Below are 27,119 nucleotides of genomic sequence, written 5' to 3'. Positions count from 1 at the left end.
CCTCATTGCTTCAAGCCAACCCAGCTTGCTTTCCGATCTTTCCTCCCTCACACTCATCTCTCTCATTTCCTTTAGGACTTTAGGACAGTTCCACCTGTCTTGAAGAGGAAAAAGTTTTCTAACTAAAAAACAAACACAGGAATCCAAGAAAAAAAAACAAACGTTCGCTTTTAATATTTTCCTAAAAGTGTTTTAAAATAGCTTAACTTATAACGATTTTATTAACTTTTGGATACACAATCTCATTTTTGTACTACGTTATTAATGTTGGTAACCTTTTCCAGAACAATTACAAAACTGTAGTTAATTGTTTAAGAGAAACAACTGCCTTACAAGAGCAGTCCTGTCTGCTCAGTTACCTGAAGGTATAATATCACTTTCCACTTGTATTGCAAAGGACAATTAGATGCCAAAGAGATTTTTGAGGTCAGCCAGAGTGAGCTTTGAGGTTTCCCCTTTGCCTGCCAGCACCTGTTGGGCAAGACCTTTCTTCCTCGTCTGGAGTTGTACGATCTTTTCTTCTACCGTTCCTTCACAGACAAACCTGAAAATCCAAAGCCACATCACATCAACTGCTAGGAAAAAAATGACTGCTTATAGAACTTATAGAAATAGCTGACAACTTCCTCTGTAAACGTTTGTCTCTAATATTAATGGCTTAGTATGTGACTGACAAAAATAGACCTGTCCACCAAAAACAGCAGTTCCCACATAGATGTTACAGCATTTCAGCTTTGGCCATCTGGAGCAACAGTAAGTTTGTGATAAATTCCCATCATGGTGGTTTGATAACAGATGCCACCTGTAACACTAAAAGCATTATACTCAAATCAGTGTCTCAGATTTCAGGTGCTTTGAATTGGCTGTGCGTTCACAGTAACTGAGCTATCTCAGTTACTCTCTCTTATAGGCTGACAATAGCAGGACACGGGGAAATGGTTTTAAGTTAAAAGAGAGAAGATTTAGGTTGGATGTTAGGGGGAAGTTCTTCACTAGGAGAGTGGTTAGGCCCTGGAACAGGCTGCCCAGGGAGGCTGTGGATGCCCCGTCCTTGGAGGTGTTCAAGACCAGGTTGGACGGGGCCCTGGGCAACCTGATCTAGTTAATGTGTATGTTTGGTGGCCCTGCCAGACAGGGGGGTTGGAACTACGTGATCCTTGAGGTCCCTTCCAACCCGGGTCATTCTGTGATTCTGTGCACTTTCTCTCAGTGCCCAACTCACAGTCCCACTGTCTGACTTTGTGCCCAGCCTCACGTAAGGGAACTGGCCTCAAAAGAAGGGCTGCTGTTTCACAAGCTAAAGCCAGACATGACAGTGCATGACTAACAGCTCCATTTACTGCTGAGAAGTCCAGACCTGTGTATCACAACATCCTTCCTCTGCCCAACACGGTAAATGCGGTCGCAGGCCTGTTCCTCAAGTGCAGGATTCCTGCAAGAAAAGAAACAGATCACATAAGCCCCTTCAAAAGGCTTTTGCTCAAGAATATTACATAAGAAATGGCTGGCATGCAGAGGGAGTCACTTCCTTATTGTAGAAGTATCTCCTTAATGCTATTTGATAGCTAGATTACGTACAAAAGCAAGTTAGTTTGCTTTGGAGGTTCCCACTCACAAATGGGTAATAAAAAATAGTAACAAAATGTGGTTCTGAATGATGAGGGACAGTATAAATATCAGGAGCTCGTACGTACTGTTTTCATAGCTCTGTAAAACCCAAGGTACACTACGCTAGCTATGCTTAGCAATGATTCTATTATTTATTTCAATCCAAATTCCCTGTAGGCATTACTGCACCTTTATTTATTGCTACTTGAAATGAAAGCCAGGGATTTTTGCCCAGCAGGACTGGACTTTGTGGCTGTGAGCACTGGATAGACAAATCTGAGATAGAGTATCTTGGAGGAAGGCTGGAGTAAAACACTTTTCTACAACTTAACCATTAGCCCTTACACTCAGCTGAACAATTCCTTCCCACTCAGCTGTATCAGAAGTCACAGCACACATGGTGTGGAAGAAAGCAGCGTGCCCTACATACTTCCACATAGATGGAAATCTTAGTTTTCTTTACCAGTGCATGTCAAGGAGAAACAGGTGGTTTCCTCCAGTCAAGTTCAGGCCAACGCCTCCAGCCAGCAAAGAGACCAACATTACCTTCAAAGGACAAAACAGAGAGAAGAGAAAATTAATGCTTCATATATGCCACGTTAATTTGAAATTAAGTCCATACCAAAGGATTTGTTTATCCCATTTATATATATATATTTATTATGTGTCTGGAGATATTATCTAATGAGACACAGAAAGAAGATTCTTGTACAGCAAGAAAAGAAGTGAATTTGTTAAGTACAGAGCTATTATATATTTTTATTGCTAAATTTCATAGTATGTTAAAAACACTGATCTTGTTTAAGAACTTAGCTATTCATATAGCTCGTACAAGTTGTCTTTTGTTTACGTCAGAATCCAGAAGGAGAAAGTTGCTTTCCAGATAGCAACTTGTTTAAGAAATCTAGAAAACAAGCTAATGCTTCACTTACTCCCCTCCCAGTCTCAGATCCATCCTCGGAAGAGGCAGCCTGTCCTGCCTAAATTACAGCGATGTCAATGTTTAGATCAAAGTGTACCACTATGAATAATGAATTTGGATTCAGACTTCTTTAGATGTTTGGCAAGATTCCTTCCCTTGGCAATAACAGACTAGGAACTACTTTCATGAACAATACCAGCAACTGCTTCCCTGCCGTGATTTCATACCTGAGGCCCTTTGGGATTGTTATTGAACTCTTCTACCACATCCATTCTCTGTTTAGGATTAACAGAGCCATCCAGCATTGAATACTTCAGCCCTAGTCTCTGGAGGTGCACAGCCACAACTTTCAGCATGCTTGTCCACTGAGACACAACAACACTGGAGAAAGAGAACAAGGAGTTTAAGACAGATCCTGTGTGTAGTCTGAGAGCTTGGTTATTGCAGTGTCTCACCCAAGAGGACAGTGAGACAAGCACTATTCCCAATTGCAATCTGGGCGCAGAAGTCCCCTCCCAGTTCAGAAACAGATTCACTATTAAGTTCAGTGGCACAATCTGCTGCACAGGGCTAATAACCAACAAACTTGAGTCAAAGTAACTCTATTTTCACCACTATTTTTGGATTTTACATTGCAAGCAACCAATCTCAAATTGTAGCATTTTCTACAAAGCGAATCAATAGCGAACACCAAACTTGGATTTCTCAGGGTCTCTCACTCCCCACATTCTTTGGATTAAACACTTGGGAAGGCAGTCATTGTTCACTAAGTTTTTTCTTAGAGAATGGAAGTAATGTTGCTGTCCTCGTTCATTTGGTAGGAATAATCTTTTGAAGAGAGTTTGCGCCCCCCAGGCCTGACAACACAACTGTAACTACTTTCCAGCCACATATCTCTAGTGCATTCAGCACTGCTTACCAAAAACAAGCACAAAGCCCTATGAGCAGTAGGGTTGGAGCTGAGAGCAAACGCTTCTCTGCATGACCAAATACTTCTCAATCCTATTTTAGGAAAAGTCTGTTTGGGCCTCAAAGCTCAATATTCCTCACACACTCCCCTGCTACATTTACACTACTCTACTTTTTAACTTGCTCTCTTACTTTTTATCAGATTTTTTCAATCAGCTTTCATATATTGTAGTAGCTTCTCCATTTCACCATTCCTGAAATCTGTATTCAATTGTTTTAAACTATGCACACTGTCAAAAGACATGCTTCTCTCAGTCACCAAGACTTAATAAAAGGGCACATCTACAAACCTTTTCTGTGACTCTGAGTGACTCTGAATAGTTTTCAGTTCAGCTAAGAGGTGAGATACCTGCAAGAAAAAAGAATACGTCTGCTCAGTATCATAACCCAGGTCGTGCTCAACTATTCTTCACGAAACAGAAAGTGATTAAAATAGCTCTTCACCTCTATCTTTCACCATGCTCGGACTTTCAAGATACATTCATAATTGTAAGTAAGAAATGGAGTCATACAAACATGTTTTACAAAGTCCAGCATTTCTGTGAGAAGTTACTGCATGCAACCTCTCCTTATGCTCTGCACAAGCACCATGCTCACACCTAATGGTTTTCTAAACTGCTATGAATCCAGTGCTCAAGATTTTCGCTGATTTTTTATCAGCATCAAGTTCTCATGGCTTTAATAGAGCTTCAAACTTCTGATTACACCTAAACTGTCAGCTTTGCAATTAGCAACGTGTGACAATTCATTAACGGTTTAAAAGGAGAAGTTCTGAAACCAAGCTTCTCAAGGGAGGCCAGAAGATCAAATACCTTGGTGCTCTCCTTGGTGATTTCAAAGAGATCTGTTTTAAAAGCTGTGCCATTGAGGTAGACTGTTGACTTGGAATCAGGAGTCTGGAGTTCAGACAAGGTCAAAGCACTAAGTTGTTCCTCAATGGAGAGAGAAAGGCCTTCACTGGTCAAATTAACTTGGTCCAGAGCCTGCAAGAAAAATGCAATATAGTAAGAGATGTCAGCCAAGCCTGAGATCAAATTAAGTGCTTATCTACAGTGCAATGCCTGCTGAGGTCAGCGAGTTGGAAAGGAGCTATGTTACACAATACGAATACAACACCATAAAGAAACATTACTGGGTCAGACCAACAGTCTCTTTATCCTCATATTCCAGCCCAAGCAGGATTTGCAGGGCAAGCATATGAGGCCAGCCATCTTCTACGATCTGGTCTCAGAATCATCCCACATCACTCAAGATTTGTTAGGGGATAAATCTCTTCTCATTCTCTTAGAATATGGATTTACTCCACAGCTGCTTCATACTGCACAGCAACAAACTTCTGAAAGATCAGCCTCCTTAATGCAAGGCAACTTCAGCCAAGGCACTTAGAGAACTCAGTCACACACAAGCCATTGATAAACGCTATTCTTGTGGACTTAGACACTTTTCAAGATTTGATTAAGATCAAGACTTATCCTTTGCCATTAAAAGTCAATTTATTTATTTATTTGATGTGAATAAAGCTATTTCCAGAGCCGCAACTTCCCCTCACAGGTCATATTGGGAAACTCTCTAAGGTGTATGCTCACCCTACTGAATGTGTCCATTCATAAACCCCTAGGTAAGCAATCCAACAGTGTTAAAAAGTTCATTACATTACACAAACGACTGAATAAACCCCTCCACACCACCATTATTGCAACACGATGCAATTACCACTTTCAGTAAGGAGAGATGGCAGCAGCACTGACGGAGCCTCAACAGCAGAGACAAGACGTGGGCAGTACTTGAGACTTGGGAAGCACTTTGAGAGCTTGCTGGGAATTCCTTCTGACTGCAGCCAAAATCTTGTGCAACTGCCAAGGGAGGAACACAGAACAACAGGAGATCTTGGAGGCACTTCCAAGCGCTGCCCAGCAAGCATTTTGAACCAGCACACAAACACTTGATTAAACTCAGGAACTCAATCTCCCTTAAAAAAGCAAAACTAACAAAGAAACAAACAAAACACAAATCAAAGTACTACATTTCTTATACTGACACCTCTTCTCTGGGCAATCACACCTTTAGTTCAGAAGGAGCCTGGGAAGTTAAGAAAATTTCCCACAAAAAAAGCCACAAAAGTGGGAACAGACCTTTGGAACACTTTGGAATACCAACAAACTTTGATCATTGCTTTGGTGTCCCTTGATTCATACCTTCCTTTATTACCCACAGCCAATGGACAGACTGGCAGATTCCTCAATAACAAAAAAGGACTTCCCTGAAAGCTAAGCAGGAGGAGGTGTCACAGGGGCTTTAAGCCCCAAACCAGATTCTTTACAAGAACATGGAAGCAGCTAAACAGTTTCCAACGAATGTCTAAATCTTGAAGCCCCACGGGGCCAGGTTTGTTCCTCCTCACTAACTGTGCACTTAAGAGTTACTTCTGCAATTATTTTCATGGGAGGGCATGCTCAAACCTCTCTCAAATGGGTTATTCCCAGCAAGCTCTTTGCCTTCATTTTTCTGCTCTTGCCGCTTTAGGTAGGACTGCAGTGTTGACCTGGAAAAATAAGATAAAAACTGTGGAATTTACAGCAAGAAAAAAGGCAAGAGGCAGTTGAGTTTAACAAGCAAGTTGCCAGTGAATTAAGGAATGTTTCTTTAATTATTTACTTTCTCATACTCCCTTAAACAAAACTCTGACTTCAGGAGTGTACATTGACAACATCAAATGTACTTTTGGAAAGCAGAATGTTAGTAAGTCTGATTACCAGAATACCCTGAGTATAACAAGAGCCATGGCCCAGTGGACAGCATTCTTCGTAAAAATACAAAAGGTGTCTTTAATTATACAGTTACAAGGAAAGAAGACTACAGTAGCACTGGTGAAAAGAGACCCTGTGAGAACACAAGGTGCTGTTGGTTTGCTTTATAGCCCACCTAGAAAGGCCTGATTAACTTCAGATCATATAAATATCACAAGGTACAGAAGACAAATTGTCTCCTACACAGATGCCGGGACATCATTAAGAATTACTGTCACAGTTCCAAGCGCTCCTCCATGGCAGGAGGGCTGGAACCAGATTATCTTTTTCAATGAAAACTATTCTGCAATTCTACGCTTGACAAATAGTCAGAAAGATTTGCTCATCTAAAATGGATTAACCATTCTACTTTTTCATATCAGTAAGAAACAAAACCACAACATACTGTATTTCTTTTCACATTCATACCTGGATCTTGCAAAGATCACATTGTATATGGACTGCTCCTCTGCTGAAAGTTTTAACTGATGCAACTGCATGCTACGCTGTGGCAGAGATACCTGAAGATACACAGCACCAGATACATATTTGCAAAAAATCATATACAGCATCACAAAAACCAGGGTCCCAATATTTAACATAGTATTCAATGTCTCTGATGAAAAAAAAAACAAACAAACAGCTATCTATGAAGTTATTTATATTAATTAATTACGACACAAAACAGATATGCACAGAATTCCAAGTAACCTGGTTAACACTCAGGATGAAAATCTTTATTCCAAGTCATAAAAAAAGGCATGAAAACTAAGAATAGGCTGCTGTATAGCCGTGACCGAGGAATTAACTCACTGCACTGCCAAAGTAGCTTCTCAGCTTCCCATTCAGAATCAGACAGTAAGCAAAACAATATCTTTTGAAATTCTACAGACACACTGATAACCTCTGACTCAGATTAATGGATTATCCGTAAGGAATAATGGAGAAAGCCAATGCCCCAGTACACACCAAACCCATTTCACACTTTGCAGCTTTAACTCAGAGACCTAGACTATCTCACTATGACATGGATGTCTACTTGCAATTGCTTGACACGTTCTCTTCTGCATTTGACTTATAACTAAAAAGTTTCATTTTCCCATATATTTCTGTATTCTGGATAAGCAGACAGCATCCCAAGGGGATTTATTCCTCTTTCTCAAGAGAGTGCAGCACACAGGAAAACCCACCCATTAGCAAACATATGCATGTGAAGAGTTAACTGGCTGCTGCAAGGAAAGCGATGAGATGACTGTCTATATCTTACCAAGGGCTTTCCAGTTGAATCCAGCTGGTCCTTAGTTCTCCGTAATAAGAGGCTCCTAGTTAAAAGGCTTAGCCTATCTCCTCCCTTCCTAGTGTTGTTGTCTACCTGGTATTTCCACACCTTGTACTCATCAAAAGGAGAGCAACGTAGGAACCTAAAACAGAAGGTAAAGAAACTTCACACCAAACTCTTCAGTTACTCCTGAGCGACCAAAACAAAATTCCTTGTTATTTAAAGAGAACAATTTCTAATTCAGCAAGAAGCAACCAAACACTTCCAGTTCAATGACATCTATAATTTGTTTGGTCAAAGGCCTGACCATCACTAGCATAGTGAAAGTGACATTCTGATTCCGTACCCATAAAATCCTTTTAGCCCATTATGACTCAATCAAAGCACACCAAGAAGCACATCCACTTGCCAAAAAGCCTATTCATTTGTTAATTCCAAATTTCATACCTCTTAATTGAAAATTAATTTCAACTCTCCAAAATTAATTTTAAATGCAAGTTTTCTGGTTCTCCAATACTTCTCTACTTTTTCTCCTCAGCAATAAGGGAACATAGAGTTCAACCTGTTAACCATTTGTTTAGAGAAGCCAGTTTTCTACTCTTTCCTTAATAGTATATCTCTCTTTAAAGACTTATTAGGAACAAGTATTACTACACAAAAATTCTGATCGTTATCATTGGTTTTGTGGATATTCTCCTTGAAAACATAGAAGATCTTTAGTAATTTTCCCTTTGTCTTCCATCAAAGCAGAATAAAAACACACAGCAGTAGGCACATGGTCTGGTTCATTTACATCCTCTGCCTCACTATCCCTTTTATCTCAGGGATCGCTCCAACTTAGAAACAACTTCAGCACTGTCAGTGAAGAATCACTGGAACTGGAGCCCTATCTCTGTGCCTCACATGCAGTCAGTCAGTCACCTCACCTCAGAAGAGAGTACATGTCCAATAAGTTGTTCTGTATTGGTGTCCCAGTGACAGCCCATCTGGCACTGGCTCTCAGCTTGCACACAGCGATGGAGGTTTGAACCTTTGGATTTTTAATAGTGTGAGCTTCATCCAATATAACTCGAGCCCAAGCTACTCTGAGCAGAGGGGAACAGGGAGATGACCCGCTCTGAAAGAAAAAAAACCATTTTTAACACAGAGCAGTAACCTTCCTAGGCAATCTAAAGAGCCACAAGCAAACATATTTCCAGCGAGAAACATTTTCTTGCCACCTAAAGGCTTCAGGAAAATCAAAGGCTTGTTTGCTCTAAGACCTACATATAGATCTGAACGCAAAGGTTGGAGACAAAAATATCCAGCAAGGGACTTCCTCTCCACTGCATACCCAAGTTCAACTGGTATTTAACCATCACTTTATTTCCACAGTCTAACAAATACATTGCTGTTTCTTCATTACAGAATATAAGTCACCTCCATGTCAGTTCAAACTGACTCAGAGCCTGAGCATGACATGCTTCTAGTAGTTTAAAGGGGCACTGGTGCTTCTAACAGCAAACGCCAAGCAGAAGAGTCTAGTGTCCTTCACAGTCTTGTCTCAAAGAGTGCACAGTTCATCACTGCACCCTTAGAATTACTTCCTAATAAATTTCAGCCGTGCATTCTGTAGCACATTCTGTATTATGACAGAACAGATTTATCGTAATTTTTCACGCCATCTCTCTGCACTTCACAATACTTTCTCTCATGACTTTGTTTTTATTGCACAGTCACAATAGTATACTTATGGAAAAACGATTCTTGTCTTCTGCTCATTGTAGCATTAGGTGCTCCCTGAAACAATAACAGCTTGCATCACTTCCAAACAAAAAGATTAGGACAATCTTTTATCGACAACACGGTTTCTCACCCCCACTTCATGGTCCTTAGCAGGGAAATCACCCTCCTCTTTGCTCGTGGGAACCTCCTTAGAGAGAAGGCTGTAGGTTGTGACAACAACATCATATTCAGAGAGCCTGCATCAAGGAACAGTAAGAATCAGAAGCAAGAATGAACGAAGAATCCATTTTGCAAAGCTCAAGGTTTAAGAACAACATGGTTCTACAAGAGCTATATGGAATTCTATAGAAGACTGAACTTCACTGCAGGAATGCCAGATGGTCTCTGTTTTCTAGACACTGAATGTAGATACATCAAACTCAAGAAGGCAGTAAGAGACAAAGAATCCACACCACATGAAATGAACATTACTTAGAATGCGGTATGCAGAAAAACTGCTCAGAATAGCCTGAAATGGTATAGAAAATTTTCAGATGTACACATAAGGATAATAATATAACTACAAAGCACAAGTGTGGAAGAAACTGCTATTTAATCTCTGCAAGTAAGAGATGTGCATTAGAAGACATACACTGTTTTTGTTACCAGGAGTAATAATAGCCTGCACCAGAACCACCTGGCATGGGTACAGGGTGTAAAGGCTTTGCTATATAAAACATGAGGGCAGACAGCAGCCTGACCCTCTCAACCCTACACATTTCCATACTTCACGTTCTTCCAACATTTTACGACCAATGAATTTCAATTCTGATGTACACAATCTCTTGTTAAATTGTATTTAACTTTTCTTGGCCACATTTACAATTTAGCACTTACACCTCTGCGTGTTTATCTCTGTTTGGCCCATGGTACAAGTAGACCCTCAGTTTTCCAAAGGCCACACGTTTGTCAATCTCTTTCTTCCAGTGATGGATCAAGGATGCAGGACAAACGATTAAAGTGCCGCATGAAGGGATAACAGTAGAATCTGCAGGAAAATATTGCAGGCAGGTTTTAGCATCTTCACATCACTCCACAGAAACCAAACTTCCAACAGTCATGACGGTTAAGAAAACAGGACTGATGTCACCATTTGGAGCCACGTTTAAAAGAAAAAGGAAACTTTCAAACACAAAAAAGCATCCCAAATCATTACATGAATATGGGGACAGTGACAGGGTGCTGACACAGAAACAAACACCCAAACAAAAAACGCTCCATATCTCTGTGAACAAAGAAATAATCTTGTGAAGGGAAGGGAAAAAGATGAGTCACAGAGGGGTGAGGAGTCACTGAAGCCCTTACGCTAAGAAAATGATGCAAACATCCAACATTTTTTCAATACTGCATATGCAGGTTTTACCTGATTTGGTGAAATAACCAACAAAAATGCCTGCAGTATATAAAGTAATGAGCTGGAAAATCCTACACTCGGTGCCACTGAGCAAGCGAAAAGCTTTACAAGGGAGTACAGTAAACATTACTCCCAATGGAATGCTCCTACAAAAGGGAAGTAAACGCAGATAGTTGATTGGTTTAGTAGGCTTTAACCTATAAAAACTACAACCAGAATGCTTTATGCATTTCAAATGGCATTATATCAGAACGCACGTATTGTACGATATAAACGATTCTGTACCGTTTCTGGACAGCCACATTTCTAACTTCTTGCTTTCCTTCTCTGCCTTCACCTGCTTGTGGGTCAGAATTAGTGCAATCATCGTTAGAGTCTTCCCCAGGCCCATGTCATCCGCTGGAAAGAGAGACATACACATTACGATGACCAACAGAAATGTGCCTGCCTAACTCACATCTACACTGAAGTAACTACCAGAGCAGCAAACGCCCTGGCAATATTGAGAACAAAAATACATGTATATTTCAGGATATAATACTGGGTTCAAATCCCCCTGTGGCGCAAGTGGTAGAAGTGCCGCTCTGCTACACAGGAGGCTCGAATCCCGGGGGTTGGACTCGATGATCTCTAAGGTCCCTTCCAACCCGCACGAGACTGTGATACTGTGATAATATAGTAATGGGTTAACAGCTCCTCTACACATGTACAAAATAAGTAGTTATCAGCCTCAGAATAAGTTACATGTCAAGTTTGTGCTGTTCTATCTTCTCCTCAAAAAGGTACTTTCCCATTCTGTTGCTCACCCAGAATTCCTCCACATGGCCTTTGACTCTCTCTCCAAAGCAGCCATGCAAGTGCTTGCCTCTGGTGCAGCAGCAATGGAACCTGAGAGGATGAGACAGAATTAGAAGAAAAAACCTTGCAAAGTTCAGACGCTTCTGCTTCCTGTAGCAAATCGTGCAGCTGAGCTACCTACTACAATCCATCCTTGCCAACTCACTTTCAAACCGGAGGGATCCTCAGCTACCGTCTGTTCTGTTGGACAGGATTCCAGAGATTTGTGAAGATGATTAATAGCATCATTTGTTGCACTGAGCACAGCCCTAATTCGGTTTTCTGTCATTCTTCCTCCATACAGATTCTGCACACCAGAGTTCACTGAAAAGATAAAAGTATTATACATGAAGCGTTTTTAGAAAGCTAACTCGCCCTTGGAGGTCTTTCATCTTAGGCATTTATTGCAGTAGCTACAGATGCCCAGGGCAAAATATGCAACTCATGCTAACAAAAAAAGGTTTAGTAACTGTTACACATCCACAGTTTGCGGGATTCTGTCAGGCCTAGTCCTTGTCAGCGTTCTTTAATGAATAGGCTTTCAATACTTACTTCCAAAACTATGGCCAAAATATTCACTGGAACCCAAGGCCGCAGCAGAGGGGTGACTGTGTGAGCTTGAAGAGGTTGCTGCCTTATGATCCCCAAGAGGCAGTGCTGGTATCAGCTTTGTACCACCTGGTCTGCTGAATGAGTTAGGCAAAGGTTCCTCACGACAGCCACTGCTTGCACTGTTCTCCCCTTAAGAAGAAAGGAATTGCAGGGTGAAAAGGTTGCACAATGGACCTCATAGCCTTGCTTTCCAGCCCAAAGAAGGGTCTTCATTTAGCCCAACGGCTTGCAAAAGATTAACTTGTCACATTGATCTAACAGCAGGGTAGTGCGTTACCACACTGGCTGAGCCACCACAGCTGTTCACACGCATGCTCTTAGCTTGTTCCTGCTTGACAGCCAATGCAGTTCAGCTCAGGCCTCAGTGTATGGTTTATACAGTGAGCTCTGCAACTGTGATCAGATTAATGCCTACACAAGGTCACTTTTGCACGTTGTTTCCAGTGTTCCACAGTTCCTGTCAGAAGCATCTTTCAAAACCAAATGGCTCAAGAAATCTGACCTGTTCCCTCCTTCCTGGAGAAGAATCCTGCTTTAAATCAGATCTTCCATAAGGCATTGCGACTGCTTGTTGTCTGGAGTAACCAGAAGTTGCTTATCTTGCTCACGTTAATTTTTATGTCCAGACACAGATTCCACAGCCAACCTCCTACATAAGCAGCATGGCTCCATATTGCGACAAAGTTGAAGTTAAACCCTAACTGCTGAGTTCTCAAAGAAACAAAACATTCTGCAAAGTTTGGGGGGGGAAAATAAAGTAGCCTTACCTTTTTCTGTAGTATCTGTCGTTGAAATGTTAAGAGCACTGAGTGCAGCTTCCAAATCCTGCACTTGCTTTAGTAACCGTTGCCCTTTATCTGGCAGCATCTGAATGTTCACCGTAGCCAAGGTACTCTGCAAAGAAAAATAAACAACAACACAAATGAATCCCAAACCTAAATGTGCTTCACCAAACCTTCTGCCAAGAAGGGAACAATCAAGGTTCAGAAACATTCATCCTCTACTGCAGTAATTCCTACTTGAATGCAGTTCTACAACCTCCAAAAGCATTTACATGCCATTTAGTGCGATTAAATGGTATTTTTAGCAAAGGGTAATTAGCTATTCGTATACTACAGAAAAGATGGAAAGAGGCAGGGCTCCTCCTCACAGTCCTTCAAAACAGGATGACCAGGTAATCAAGTAACTCAGATGATCTTAACATCTCACAAAGCATCCAGCATCCAAACTACTTGCACATCTCTATACAGACAGAAAGCTTATTTAATCTTAGTGCAGGTTTTCGTGGCTACATCACTCTTTCTACACAAGCCCATGAGAAACAAAAGCATTAGTTAAAAAGTCTAAGCTGGCTGCAGTTACATCTTACACAAACTAAGTATAAGGCACACATAAGCTCAGACAAGTTAAAATTAAGCACATCTAAATACAGATGGTTACATTAGGGGTCAGTGTCTCATAAGTGGATTATTCCCCTCCCTATAGCCCATTATCTCATATGCTCTAAATATTTCATCAGTTCTACTCTGTGGGGATATAATATTACAATTGCCATCGCAAGTGAAAGAAGTCACCTTGAGCAGAGAACAAAACATAAGGAATAAGAGGTAAAATGAGTTACCTTCTTCTGCCTCAGCTGGATTTCCAGATGGTTACAAAGAGCCTTAGGGTCTTGTGGTCCTTCCATGTGAAGTGATGCTGCAGCTCCCAGCAAAGACATCTCCTGGGTACTCTTCCCTGATGCTCCCGCAGAAGCCACGCTTGGCTGCAAACCCTCAACTGATTTCTCAGGTTCACCTTCATCCGATGAGGAATCAACAAGTACAACTTCATCACCGTCACTGTCAGAAACTTCATCAGCGGGCTGTTCCACACTTGGCCTGACTTGTGTCTTGAATGGTGCTGCCGCTGCTCCTTGCTTTGGGAGAGCACACAGTGATGCTGCTTGTGGTACCATTGTGGAAGTCGTGTTTTCTTTAGGCATTGGTTTCATCTCTCCGTTCTTCCCACCAGTGCATTCTTTCTCTCTGTTTTTTCTATCACCAGAGTTTTCTAAGCTTTTATCCCTGTGCTGCTCATTCTCTGGAGACTTGCTACTTCTACTCTGCTTTTCAGAACTGACTGGGGGTAGTTCAGATTTGCCACCTGTCTCTTTCGCCACACATTCAGATTTCTTGGATTCCCTGCCACTTCCTCCATCCTTCTCTTTATCCTCATGGGTGTTTTTCCCTTTCCAAATCTCAGAAGGACAAAGTTTAGACTCAGATACTGTGCTTTCCTTAAGTTCTGGACCACCCTTGGGTTGTTTCTTTTCAGTTTTCAGCCCTTCTAAATGTTCCTTCTCTGTGGAGGACCCAGAGGTGGACTTCTTTACTTTATGTGACTCTACCACATTATCCTTCTCCGCTTTGACTTCTTTTGCTTTCCTTTCCCCTCCACCACCTTGCTTAATTTCTTTCCAGGATGATGCTTCACAATTCTTGTCTATCACTTTGAATGGATTTCTTTGGCCACTGGGATTGAAGACAGGTGCCGCCTTTGGCTGCGATTCTATTTTTTCTGATGCTTTGGTAGCTTTTGAATCCTGCAATACACACAAGTAGCTTAGTACTAATACACCAGGAATAAAGCTAGATAACTATACACACAATGCAGTTACTTCAAGCAAGGCTTCATTCTCTACAAACATCATCATTTCTACAACGTAGCAGGAGCAAGATGAACATTTTGCAAGGAGACAAAGAGACAACATTGCTGTTTTCCTGCTCCCTTAGATATTCCCATGGCTTCTGGGGATCAAATCCTAACAGCACTGTGGATGGCTGGAAAGCAAACCCAAGGGTTATTTTTGTGGCTTTTTTTGGTTGGTTGGTTGGGGTTTGTTTTGGAAGACTGAAGAACAGCGATTACTTCCCACAATTTAGCAGTCAGAAGTCTCAAATGGAGGACAACAGAGAGACAAGGTTTTCTACTGGCAAATACAAAGTCTCTCACTATGTGATCTCAGAGGCAATGATAGCAGTTAGAATGAAGTCATGCTGGAATAAGGTGACATTGCGATATAAAGGAAACACTCGTACCTGCCATGGCACACTTCCACACCATTTCTTCCCATTCAACTTACTGTTAACGCATCGGAAAAACAACCTACAAACAAATAAAGCAAGATTTGAAGCGAAAGTGCCATTAGAGGAGCAATAGCTGTTCCTTAAAAACTGGTGTGGCACTGAAAACATCACTGGATCTGAGCTTCACATCCAGACTTCTGCATACCACAGAATCACAGAATGACCCGGGTTGGAAGGGACCTCAAGGATCATGTAGTTCCAACCCCCCTGCCTGGCAGGGCCACCAAACATACACCTTTACTAGAGCAGGTTGCCCAGGGCCCCGTCCAACCTGGCCTTGAACACCTCCAAGGACGGGGCATCCACAACCTCCCTGGGCAGCCTGTTCCAGGGCCTAACCACTCTCCTAGTGAAGAACTTCCCCCTAACATCCAACCTAAATCTTCCCTCTTTTAACTTAAAACCATTTCCCCGTGTCCTGCTATTATCAGCCCTTTCCAAGAGTTTACTCCCCTCCTGGGAGTAAGTTCCCTTCAGGTACTGAAAGGCTGCAATGAGGTCACCCCGCAACCTTCTCTTCTCCAGGCTGAACAAACCCAGTTCCCTCAGCCTGTCCTCATAGGAGAGGTGCTCCAGCCTCCTGATCATTTTCGTGGCCCTCCTCTGGACCCTTTCCAAAATCTCCATATCTTTCTTGTACTGAGGGCTCCACACCTGGACACAGTACTCCAGATGGGGCCTCACAAGAGCAGAGTAGAGAGGGACGATCACCTCCCTATCCCTGCTGACCACCCCTCTCCTGATGGAGCCCAGGATCCCATTTGCTTTCTGGGCTGCCAGAGCGCACTGCTGGCTCACGTTGAGTCTTTCAAACCAAACTCATGAATGATGGTAACAAAGCTTGCTACCCAATTATCATTCTCTGAATATACTTCCTTAGGATACGGGGGAGTTGTTTTGAATCACAGAATGCCTTAGGTTGTAAGGGACCTTAAAGATCAAGCTCCAACCCCCGGCCACAAGCTGGTTTGCCACCTGCCAGATCAGGCTGCCCAGGGTCCCATTCACTAATAAAAAACCCGAGCATTTTGAAAAGACTAAGCAAAGGCCTCAAGAGCAGAGGCCATGTTTTAGCTGTAGAAGGGACGTGCAGGTCAGCCATCCCAACACAGTTCCAGATATCCACATGTGTACAGCTAATCTCAGCTTCCAAATGGAGGAACTTACTGATACTCATCTCTGAGCTGCTGCTCAACCAGGATTTGCAGCTCCACCATGCAGCCCTCATGGACCAAACAGTACGAAGGAGGAACGCTGAAACGAGGAAAACAAGAATAAATACAATCCATCAAAGATACAGTGACAGCCCCAAGACTGACTCGGGACAAAACACTCGGAGAATCTTCTCAAAGACCATTTAGCGATGAAAATAAAGCCCAGATCTCCTGTCACGACACCCAATTTCCCTGTATCCAACACCCAAAGTCCTGCAGCTCACTCAGCCCCGCGGTCCCCACACGCACTCAGCCGGCACGACGAAGCCGCACGGCGCCGGGGCCTGCGTCCCGCACACGTAAAAGCTCTTCCCCTTGTTGGGGCCATCGCGGATGCCGGTCTTCAGAAGGCAGAGGGAGCCTGCAGGGCGGAGGGCGAGATGAATTAGACACCACAACGACAACGACAACCTCCCTCCAGCCTCTCCCTGCCATACCGCCCCTCACCGTGCTCCGCGCACACAACCGCCTCCATCGCCGCACAACAGTCCCGCCCCCTCCCTGCAAACCGACCAATCACAACGAGAGCCTGCTGATGGACCGCCCAAACGAGACGGAACAGCCAATCAGCTCGGCGCTCTGACTTTTCTCCGCCCCTCGTTCAGTTCATCTTTTCGACAGGGCGGGAGGAAACGGCGCTGCTATTGGCTGGCGCGGACAAGGGGGCGGGAGTGCCGGCTCCCCTACGGTCTCCTCAGGCTCTCCAACTCTCGAAAAACCGCCTGATTTTCGCTTGGGTGTCCATAATAACACGTCTTGTCTTTAAATAAGAAAGGAAGTCCCGATTTATGCCTCTCAGCTGAGAAAGCTGCCTTACTGTTAAGCTTCGTGTTCCTCCTGAGTCTCCAAGAGCCTAGGGCTCACCATACAGCCTTCCTACACAGGGATATGTTCTTCACCAGAGGGCGTTGCCAAGTTCATACACTAAGCTTAATATATTTCTTCTTACATGAAAGCATTTTAAATAGCTTTAATTTAAATTTAACTATAAACAAATTAATTATAAACAAACATCTTGGACCATTAGAAACTTTTTCCTTCTGTATTTAAGACGAGGGGATACGATCGTACAAACTGTGTGCATTACTGCGTTAACTTATGACAAAGTGATGCTGGTGATAACAGAAATACGCAGAGGCTATAATTTCACTAGCAAAAATATTAACAATGGTCATACTAAATAACGGATTAGTGAAATGAACACTGAGAGCCCAATTCAGTGCTGGTGTGAACAGCCTGAAGACTGAATGTGGCTCAGCATCATTGTGAGAAATGTCCTTTTTACAAAACACAGGCGATTTTGTGCATTCATACATGACATGAGCATTTTTGCTCCTAAATACCCCGCTAGTTTTGGCCTAGCACGGTCTTCACCCACCTTTGCCCTTTCTGCATTCACTGACACTTGAGCTCAACTTGTTTGGAAGCAGGAATGTGAAAAAAAAAGGGATGCAGACAGAACACTTTGAGCCCTCTGAGGGAAGCATGTACCTTAAGGAGCACTGACCAGTACAAACAACTGCAATTGCAGTATTAATTATGGCAATAACATCCTCAGTGCATGGCATTTCCTGGCAAACAGTGGGATCTGGATTTTGAAGTGCCCCAAAGTGCCAACATACCTAACACACAGAAAGTGAAAAAAAATACAGGAGTGTGAAGCTGGTACACACCATTGCTGCTCAGAACATCAGCTTTCCATCCAGTCCACAGCTCGTTTCATTCTGCATTATTCAAAGAGCCATCTTACGGTACTTAAGCGTTCTTGTTTTAAGAGCCCGTTCTTAATCAGCAAACCATGTACTGAATTTTAAGCATGCAATTAAATCTTATGTGGGAATGTCATGGACTGAGGTTAGTTCAAAGATAGGCTGCTTTATCCACAGACAGATGTAAGCTTGTGCTGAAATGTATTTCTGAGTTGAGAAGATGGACTAAAAGGACGTCTAAAATCAGTACAGACCTGAGGCTTTGCCTCAAAACTTATTTTTGTTCCTGTGCCTTTGAGCAAGTTTAAGCAGGAGAATAGACACAGAGTAAATCCAGCCCTTGGTCCATAAGTCCATTTGCTACTGACACGCAAGAAACTGACTCAAGAAATGGATATCTACTGATCCATCTCCTTGAAATAAACATTAAGGCAGGGCAGTAACTTCCATAAAGGAAGAAAAGGTCCAGGCTAGGAAGGCACAGGGAGGTTCCTCACGCTGGGTATTCTCATAAGATCCATTTCATTCTTCTTTTCATAACAAACCTTTCCATCTTGCGGCTGCTTTCATTTCTGGCTCAACCATTGCTGCATTCCTCTTCTTTGGCAAGCAGGGCTGATGAGCCCTCTCACACAGGCCTAACAAGGTACATTCTGTACAGTGCTTAGAATGTGCAAGGTGCAACGTAAGTGCTAAACGGTCTTATTAGAGATTAATGAAAAATATATGCACTGAGGTAACTATGAAGTTCTACATTAAAAAATAACCCATAGAATTTCCTTCTATAGAAAAGATAAATCCTGCACATATGATTAAAGTGGTAATACCTTATTTATGTCCTGTCAAGATTCCTGAAGCTGTAGGGTGGTCTTTTAGTCAAAGCAAAAGCAGGGAAGAGAGTTGCGGTTCTCAGAGAAACTAAGAACTCTGCAATGCTGTCTTTCTCTAATACTTCTGTGATACTTCCAATGCTGGCCTGCTTCCACCCATTGCATGTGGAAAAGCTGGTGTCTCATTAAGCAGAAGCAATATGCAATTAGGTTTCATACCTAGCAGTCTGACATGCACCCAGAAATATCTGCTAGCAAGGGTAAGAAGAATCATAATGTATATGAGCTCCCTGTAAAGCTCAGCTGTTGTCCCTTAGTGAAATCCATGCTGTTATTTGGGAATCTTGACAGTAAGGCTGCACGTAGTAACTAATGTATAAGCTCTCATCAGAACACTTGAGCTATCAGGTACAAATGGATGATCTGAATGTTCAGAAAAGGATCGCTACAATTATTAAACACTGCACATACTTTTCATTTCTGTGTCAGCTATGGCCAAAACGAGACAATGTGATTCAATGGACAAAACCAAACTCTGTGTTCCTATGCTCCGCATGACAGGCTTAAGATGTGGCAAAAAGGAGTCCAATAGCACCCTAAACAATAAGTAAATACTGCTGCAAAATGCTGATGCAAGTACCAGAATTCAACTGACATTCAAGTGCTCAAAAAACACTGAAAACATCCCAGTGAGGTATCCTGTTTCTGTTAAAACAGTAACACACATGGTAGGTCCTGCTTAGTGGTTTCATTCAGTTATTTTCCTTCTGTCAAATGTTCCCTTCATCGATGCTCTGAAGCTGAAGCCTTTGGCTGGCATGGGGCCTGACGCCACGCCGGCTGTTCATTCCGCTTCCTGGCAGAGTCCGTACTGGAAACAGAGCTCCTGGTAAAGCACCTTCCCCAAACAAGCTGATTTTCACATCAGCTTCAATAGCTCTCGCTAAACTGGATGCGTAGCTGTCCAGAGATTTATGAACATCGGCTTTTACGTGAAGAACGGAATTCTTTGCGGTTTCTGAAAGGGAAAAAACAAAGAGCAGTATATAAGAACAGACAGCCTGGCCATGCAAAAGCTTCAGTATCAACTCATTTGTAAAGGTGCATTTACACAGTGCATTTACCATGAACACCCAGTGTTTACAAACCATCCAGTGAGCTCAAAGCTTCAGCTCAAACACAGGTTAAGTAGGGAAAGATTCCCTTCAATTCAAGTGGCAAAAAAAATGTGATCTGATGAAACAAAGTGTTTATACGTGTGTGTTTAATTTCCAATCAAGTGCATGTTGAATGTTTTTCTGAATCTGATGAGGGGGAACAGTTTTAGACTTAAAAATGGGAGATTTTGATTACATGTGAGGGGGAATTTTTCACTGAGAGGGTGGCGAGGTGCTGACACAGGCTGCACAGAGAAGCTGTGGTGCCCCATCCCTGGAGATGTTCAAGGCCAGGTTGGATGGGACCCTGGGCAGCCTGAGCTGGTGGGTGGCAGCCCTGCCCACAACGGGAGGGAACTAACTGATGTTTGAAGTCCCTTCCAACTCAAGCCATTCTATGATTCTGATCTATGTACGCCCTTATTATTTCCTAATTGTAAAAATGAGCTAGGTTTTATCAGTACTTGATGCTTTGAGGTACTCAGTTCATTTGTGCATTGACCACAATAACTTATTACTCAGTAAATTCAGTCATTCATGACCAAGACTTCTAGCTTACACTCCCACAACTATCAGCCTACCTTAAGCTAACCTCACAACACTTACAGGTCCCCACAGTAACACTTTGTTACCGCAGGATCAACATGAGCTGACTGAAAAAAAGTTGCAGATTCATCCACTTCCAGCCATATCTACTGAGAAACGTGCCCAGTCAAGAAAGTTAAGAACAAAAACAGAAACAACTCAATTCTATTTAGATCAATGAATCTTTTCAACCCAGGCCATTCTGTGATTCTATGATACAGGCTCAGGCAATTCTAAAGGTCCCGAGAGGCTTCCTGAGAAGGTGAAGCATTTTGTTCTGAGCGTTTTCATACTTACCCCTAAGCCCACCTTTAATTTGCTCTACTTCATCTTCAAATGTCACTGAACTCCTTCTTCTAGGAGGACAGACACAATGTGGAAGAGAAGGGCCATCTGAGCTATAGTCTTCAAGGAGCATCGTGTCTGTTCCTGAAACAAAGCAAGTGTTCTCAAAGGGAAAAGGAGCAATGCTCAGATACGAGAATAAAATCACACTAAAAGAGAAAGCACAATGTTAAGAGCTGGCAAAATCTTTTCAGTCTGCAGTAGTTCCTCCAAAAGATGCCTAAACCCAGATTTTGCAGGCAAATTTTAGTTTTAATTAAATACTGCACACAAAATGAATGAGGTCGGAGATTTCATTGAAAAATTTGCAATTCTTTTGTCATTAGCAATATAAAACCTCAAGTGGCTCCAAAATGCTCAACTGCAGAGATAGCAATTGTTTAAAGATCACCCTCTGGTGTCTATAGAACAGAACTACTCTAAAATAATGACAGTTCAGTTAAGGAGTGGTAGCTGAAATCATTGCCAGAAAAATCTAGTTACAGTTTTGGATAGAAAGTTACTATCAAAACTCTTTTTCCCTTTTCCAAATTACCTTCTGTTGAGAGATCTTAAGTAATGACACAATCACAATCTGAAACCATCTGATGCAGTTATGTTTAGACTGTAGGGTCAATGTGCCAAAGCCTATTACAAACTGGGAATCAGAGAAGCATTCTCCACGTCACTTTGTTGCTCTGTTCCTTGCAGATACAGGCAAAGTTCAAGAAGAATGACAGAAACTGAAGGAGAAAATCATAAGCTGTACGACCCGTTCCCAGGAAGCATTAGCAAGGGAGGGTCATTATTCCTTGCAAGTAGACAAACTGAGAGCAAGGAAGGAAAAGAACTGCAGTAGTTTTATTGTGACAGCTGGAACAGATTCTTCATGTTTTCCATCCACCAAGAGACATCTGAATATGTAAACACTGATTATCCCAGAGAATTTTGCCAAGTTACAAGTGCAAACTCCTGCCCAAGAAGAGAGAGCAAGAGCCTTTATTTACCTGAATCCTGTGAACAGCTGAAACCTGTGTCTCCTGTGCTGCTGCTGTTTCCTAAAGGCCGCCCACCTGCCATGAGGGCAGTGAGATGAGGGGACAGTCCCAAATCTGCAAGAGAGTTTCATGCCCATTACTCAGTAGCTGCTTGTCTATAAGAGTAAGAACTTACAGTCACACTGACTCTACCACCTCCTTTACTCTTATATCTGTAAAACTTACTCTGCTCTTCCAGAGTGAGCAGCATCTTGACTTCCCAACTTACAAGTAGAAATATAAGGCGAGCTGCTTTCAAGTATCTTTGGAGTCCTTCCATATGGCAAACCTCTCTTCTACCCACACCATCTCTCTCCCACTCCATTTGCAATTGCATGTTTTATCAGCAAGCCAGGCTGAACACTGAGCATACACACACACACACACAGATGGGATCACTTGCTAGGTACCTTCTATGCAGAGAACCACCTGGTAGCCACCAGCAGGTGAGACAGGCCATTAGCACGGCAAGAGATTTAATAGCAATAGCAGAGCACTGAGAGAGCTGGCTTCTTTCTAATCCTCAAATATGGGAAGGGGGAGAATCTAGGATTCTTACATAAGTGCTGCCTTTAGATGCTGGACAAAGATATATATGTGTGTGTGTATTTTAATCGCTATCCAGCTGGTACGCCTGATACATTTGAAACTATCATCAGTTTCTTATCACTTGGAAAGAGAAAGTTTTCCTATCTTTTCCCTCCCACCTCAGTTTATAATGTACTCATCCACATCATCTCCTGGACACAGATTTAGTAAAGGGTAGAGAGTTAGAAATCACTTGCAGCTTGTGATGTGATGCAGCTGCATCAACTCCTAGTCCAACCATCAACCCAGCACCAACCATGCCAACTAAACCATGGCCCTCAGTGCCACACCTGCACGGCTCTTCAAAATCTTCAGGGAGGGTGATTCAACCCCCTCACAAAACATGCAGTCAGTAGTGCTTAAATCTCAATAGAACAAACCAGCAGTAACATGAGAAGAGTTTGAGAGAGCTTATTTTTCTTCACTTAATTGCTGTATCTTCTCTGGCAGGGCAAACCAGTGGGCTAAGAGGACCAAGTTATCTCCAACAAAAAGTACACTATCCTTTTAAGCATCTGTGATAAACCAAAGGAGATTGCTGAAGCCTCCAGAAACATCCCAGTTTGTTTACAGAGCTCTGAAAGGTGCCAGCTGGACACAGGTATGAAGAATTGCTCTTAATGGTATTAAGAATGCCTTACCTGTGATCCTATTGGAAATGCTGAATAACCTGGAGGTCCTATGCCGCTGAACAAACGACTCCCGATAATACCGATCCCCAAAGCACATTCCTAGTAGTTCCTTGCGCACCGTTTTGTTCCACAGTCCATAAATTAATGGGTGGCAAATGGCACTGGAAAAGGACAACCACGTAGCTAATGTCTCCAAGGCAGGGGAAATACTGTTTTTTCCCCAAAGCGCCTCTGATGTAATTACTACCATGTAAGGTCCCCACGTAATAACAAAAGCACCGATGACAACCAAGATGGTTATGAAAGCTTTGCACTGGTTGGCAGAGTAGACAACCCCTTGGAAAGCGTTCCTTCGGCTTCCTGAGGAGGACGTGGAGGTGCTGGAGTTCTTCCTCCCGTTCCTCTGGGAGTCCTCCTCCACAATGACAACGCTGCCACAGTGGATTTTGCGGGCTTTAATCCTCGCCACCCGGAATATGAACCCATAGCAGATCATCATGACCACAAAAGGCAGCAAGGCACACCAGACCTGCCAAAAGGCCGTGTAAGCTGCCTCTTTGTGCCACGCTGCCACACACATCCACTTGAACTGGTCAAACTCCAAAGACGACCAACCAAAGAGGGGAGGGAGGCAGCCGATGAGGGAATGGAGCCACACGTACACAAGAGCCACCACTGCTCTGTTGCCTGTAATCTTCATCGGGTAAACCATAGGGTAAAGGACAGCATAGTACCTGGTGAACAACAACAACAAAAAGTCAACAAGGAGCACAAACGATGAACAGCAAAAACCGTATTGGAATGATGTTAATGTATACTACTATATAATGTGTAGTACTATACTATCAATGACAGGGTTTTCTTCTTCTCTGTGTCAAAATTTCACGTGGGACTGAAGGAAAATGCCATTGCAACTGCAAGCAGTGTCATCCACAGCACTGCTTCTCCAGCCTACAAACAGCCAACAAGTCACCCTATGGATTGACTGAGCAACTAGTTGCCAAAGACATAGAGATTTTGGAAAGGGTCCAGAGGAGGGCCACAAAGATGATCAGGGGGCTGGAGCACCTCCCCTATGAGGACAGGCTGAGGGAGTTGGGTTTGTTCAGCCTGGAGAAGAGAAGGTTGCGGGGTGACCTCATTGCAGCCTTTCAATACCTGAAGGGAACTTACTCCCAGGAGGGGAGTAAACTCTTCGAAAGGGCTGACAATAGCAGGACTAGGGGAAATGGTTTTAAGTTAAAAGAGGGAAGATTTAGGTTGGATGTTAGGAGGAAGTTCTTCACTAGGAGAGTGGTTAGGCCCTGGAACAGGCTGCCCAGTGAGGTTGTGGATGCCCCGTCCTTGGAGGTGTTCAAGACCAGGTTGGACGGGGCCCTGGGCAACCTGATCTAGTAAAGGTGTATGTTTGGTGGCCCTGCCAGGCAGGGGGGTTGGAACTACATGATCCTTGAGGTCCCTTCCAACCCGGGTCATTCTGTGATTCTGTGATTATGAAAAGCCACTTACCGGTCTATGGCTATGAGTCCAAGTGTAAGCATGCTGGCTGAGCTGATCAGCATGTAGAGCAGGGCTGAGAAATTGCACCAAACGACTCCAAAGATCCATTCCCGCCTGATGGAGCTGGTGACAACAAAAGGCAGCACCAGGACAGAGAGCAGAAAGTTGGAGAGGGTCAAGCTGAACACAAACTTGTTGCTCAGCGTGAGAAGGTAAGACTTCCGATAGAGGGTGACGACAATGATGAGGTTGCCCAAGCAGATGAAAACAGCGATGACGATGATAGCAATGGCTTCAGTGACTCTGACCACACCGTCTTCCTGCGTGGTAAGGTTCCTCAGGCCATTCCCATTGCCGAGGGAAGAATTGCTGCTCATGGTCAGAGTGAGCAGAGCAGGAGTGACCAAGACATGCTGAGCATCTAGAAGCAGAATGACACCGTTTAGACATTTTCCAGCATCATTTTCTCACACTCTCTCCAAAGACTCTTTTGTCTGCGTCGATTAAACCTTACCTGTAGGACACGGGAAACCATTTTAGGTGGGAAACCAAAGGGGCATGAGATTGCCAGTGGGTACGCTGCAGGTCGGTGGCAGAGCCAAGCCTAGAAAAGGGAAGAAGCTATCTGAAAGATAGAAAGAGGCAATGGAATGGGAGGAAACAAAGAAAGTTAGCATTTAGTCACAGATTTCCTAAGTACCTTATTTTTTTCTTAGCCATAGCAGCCAGCTGTACGGCTAGGCTGGGAGAACTGAAAGTGATGTAACTAAATCTTTGATTATCTGAAGGAAGGTGAACTTTTTCTTTTTTAAGTTTGGCCAGTTGATCCTGATTGTTATGCTACATTTTGCATATCCAGTATTTGCTGGTGTCTGTGGATGTCTGGCTATCCACATCCTGCTGACTCTTAACAGCTTCCAAGTAACATCCAAAGGCTCAGGGATCACTGCACGTATTCCATCCTGCTGCCTCACCACCTCCTTTGGTCAAAATCCCACTGTTCCCCCCAGCCCCTTCTCCCCGCTGCCTCCAGCTTGTGCTCCCACCTCTTTCATCCAACCCCACACCCATCTGCAGCCCGACACACCAGAACAAATAACACTTCAAGTGCAAATATGAAAACTAGAAAACAAGAGTTTGCTTTCAACTTCTCTCCACAGAGTTACTATTCACACCCCCTGGAGACAGAGGGGCTGAAGTTCCCCTGACGTGACCACGGTGCCCACCTGAAACCCAAAGAGGGCAGGGAGCGCTCGGGGCATCTCTCTCACACCCGGGAGGCTTCCGAGGCCGCGGGAGCGCCGTCAGGGCCGCAGAGCCATCTTTTAGTCACTTTTTTATCTGCGCTTTCCTACGGCTCTGCCTGCAGGCGCTGCGGGGCCGCGCTTTATCCCGCACAGCTCAGCTCTCCTCGGGGCGTTCGCTGCCGCGCGTCCCTCGGGGCTGCCCGGTCCCGCCTCACCCCGCCCGAAGGAGAACGCACCCCAAGGCCGGCGGGCAGGGCCGGGGGATCGCCTCCATTTTGCCCCCGCGCTCCCTCCGGCAGCGAACAAAGGCCGGGGTGGGGGGAGAAGCTCACGGAGCGCTTCCCGCAGGCCACGCCGCGCATCCCTCGCCTCTCCCGGTGCCCGCCCCGTCCCGCACGGCAGCACCGCATCCACTCACCCGCCGCCGCCTCCGCCAGAGCGGGAGGTGTCGGGTGTCGGCGGCCGAGCCCCGCCATGCCCCCGCCCCGCGCTCCAGCCTCTCCCCACCCACCCACCGCCTCCTCGCTCTCTGTCGCACCGCCCCCGGGTGAGAGCTGGAGCATCTCCCCTGCGAGGACAGGCTGAGGGAGTTGGGTTTGTTCAGCCTGGAGAAGAGAAGGTTGCGGGGTGACCTCAGTGCAGCCTTTCAATACCTGAAGGGAACTTACTCCCAGGAGGGGAGTAAACTCTTCGAAAGGGCTGACAATAGCAGGACACGGGGAAATGGTTTTAAGTTAAAAGAGGGAAGATTTAGGTTGGATGTTAAGGGGAAGTTCTTCACTAGGAGAGTGGTTAGGCCCTGGAACAGGCTGCCCAGGGAGGTTGTGGATGCCCCGTCCTTGGAGGTGTTCAAGGCCAGGTTGGACGGGGCCCTGGGCAACCTGATCTAGTAAAGGTGTATGTTTGGTGGCCCTGCCAGGCAGGGGGGTTGGAACTACATGATCCTTGAGGTCCCCCTTCCAACCCGGGTCATTCTGTGATTCTGTGAAGGTGTGAGGGACAACCACGTGCGGTGCCGCCTGTCCTTAGCTGCAGCG

General features: G+C 43.9%; 2 protein-coding genes across 10 annotated transcripts; both read right to left on the bottom strand.

Moving 5' to 3' along the window:
• Positions 1-142: 142 nt before the first annotated feature.
• Positions 143-16,971, bottom strand: TTF2 (transcription termination factor 2). 2 transcript variants are annotated; one of them, XM_015876549.3, is made up of 23 exons: positions 16,921-16,971; positions 16,698-16,834; positions 16,427-16,513; positions 15,212-15,278; positions 13,753-14,715; positions 12,899-13,025; positions 12,072-12,260; positions 11,686-11,843; positions 11,489-11,570; positions 10,968-11,081; positions 10,166-10,316; positions 9,420-9,525; positions 8,491-8,681; positions 7,553-7,706; positions 6,715-6,806; positions 5,959-6,041; positions 5,213-5,352; positions 4,312-4,482; positions 3,790-3,848; positions 2,758-2,911; positions 2,072-2,154; positions 1,358-1,432; positions 143-544 (listed from the first exon to the last, which is right to left on the bottom strand). In XM_015876549.3, the coding sequence occupies exons 2-23, from the start codon at positions 16,799-16,801 to the stop codon at positions 403-405; spliced, it is 3,492 nt and encodes a 1,163-aa protein (XP_015732035.2). In that variant the 5' UTR covers positions 16,802-16,834; positions 16,921-16,971; the 3' UTR covers positions 143-402. The 2 variants fall into 2 exon arrangements, with proteins under 2 accessions (XP_015732035.2, XP_015732026.2); XM_015876540.3 differs by having other exon boundaries at positions 16,723-16,834.
• Positions 16,972-17,501: 530 nt separating this feature from the next.
• GPR161 (G protein-coupled receptor 161) lies at positions 17,502-26,576 on the bottom strand. 8 transcript variants are annotated; one of them, XM_015876501.3, is made up of 7 exons: positions 26,062-26,576; positions 25,350-25,460; positions 24,845-25,256; positions 23,345-24,069; positions 22,086-22,190; positions 21,052-21,183; positions 17,502-20,030 (listed from the first exon to the last, which is right to left on the bottom strand). In XM_015876501.3, exons 3-7 carry the CDS (start codon positions 25,210-25,212, stop codon positions 19,783-19,785), a joined length of 1,578 nt encoding a protein of 525 aa, XP_015731987.2. In that variant the 5' UTR covers positions 25,213-25,256; positions 25,350-25,460; positions 26,062-26,576; the 3' UTR covers positions 17,502-19,782. The 8 variants fall into 8 exon arrangements, with proteins under 8 accessions (XP_015731987.2, XP_085381615.1, XP_015731997.2 ...); XM_085525489.1 differs by having other exon boundaries at positions 21,064-21,183; XM_015876511.3 differs by having other exon boundaries at positions 26,319-26,576.
• Positions 26,577-27,119: the final 543 nt, after the last annotated feature.

Source organism: Coturnix japonica, chromosome 1, assembly GCF_054131305.1.
Source record: "Coturnix japonica strain WE chromosome 1, WE-NBRP24, whole genome shotgun sequence".
Taxonomy (NCBI): domain Eukaryota; kingdom Metazoa; phylum Chordata; class Aves; order Galliformes; family Phasianidae; genus Coturnix; species Coturnix japonica.
This window is presented reverse-complemented; position numbering and strand designations above follow the sequence as displayed.

What these genes read in the sequence shown, in the direction of transcription:
- GPR161 (XM_015876501.3), bottom strand. Translation starts at nt 25,212, where the DNA reads ATGAGCAGCAATTCTTCCCTCGGCAATGGGAATGGCCTGAGGAACCTT. An exon ending in GGACTCATAGCCATAGACCG is followed by an intron (nt 24,070 to 24,844) that starts GTAAGTGGCTTT and finishes GTTGTTCACCAG; the next exon opens with GTACTATGCTGTCCTTTACC. An exon ending in CATTTCCAATAGGATCACAG is followed by an intron (nt 22,191 to 23,344) that starts GTAAGGCATTCT and finishes ACTCTCTTGCAG; the next exon opens with ATTTGGGACTGTCCCCTCAT.
- TTF2 (XM_015876540.3), bottom strand. Translation starts at nt 16,948, where the DNA reads ATGGAGGCGGTTGTGTGCGCGGAGCACG. An exon ending in GCCATGTGGAGGAATTCTGG is followed by an intron (nt 11,082 to 11,488) that starts GTGAGCAACAGA and finishes CTCTCTTTCCAG; the next exon opens with CGGATGACATGGGCCTGGGG. An exon ending in GTGATCTTTGCAAGATCCAG is followed by an intron (nt 6,042 to 6,714) that starts GTATGAATGTGA and finishes TTATTTTTCCAG; the next exon opens with GTCAACACTGCAGTCCTACC.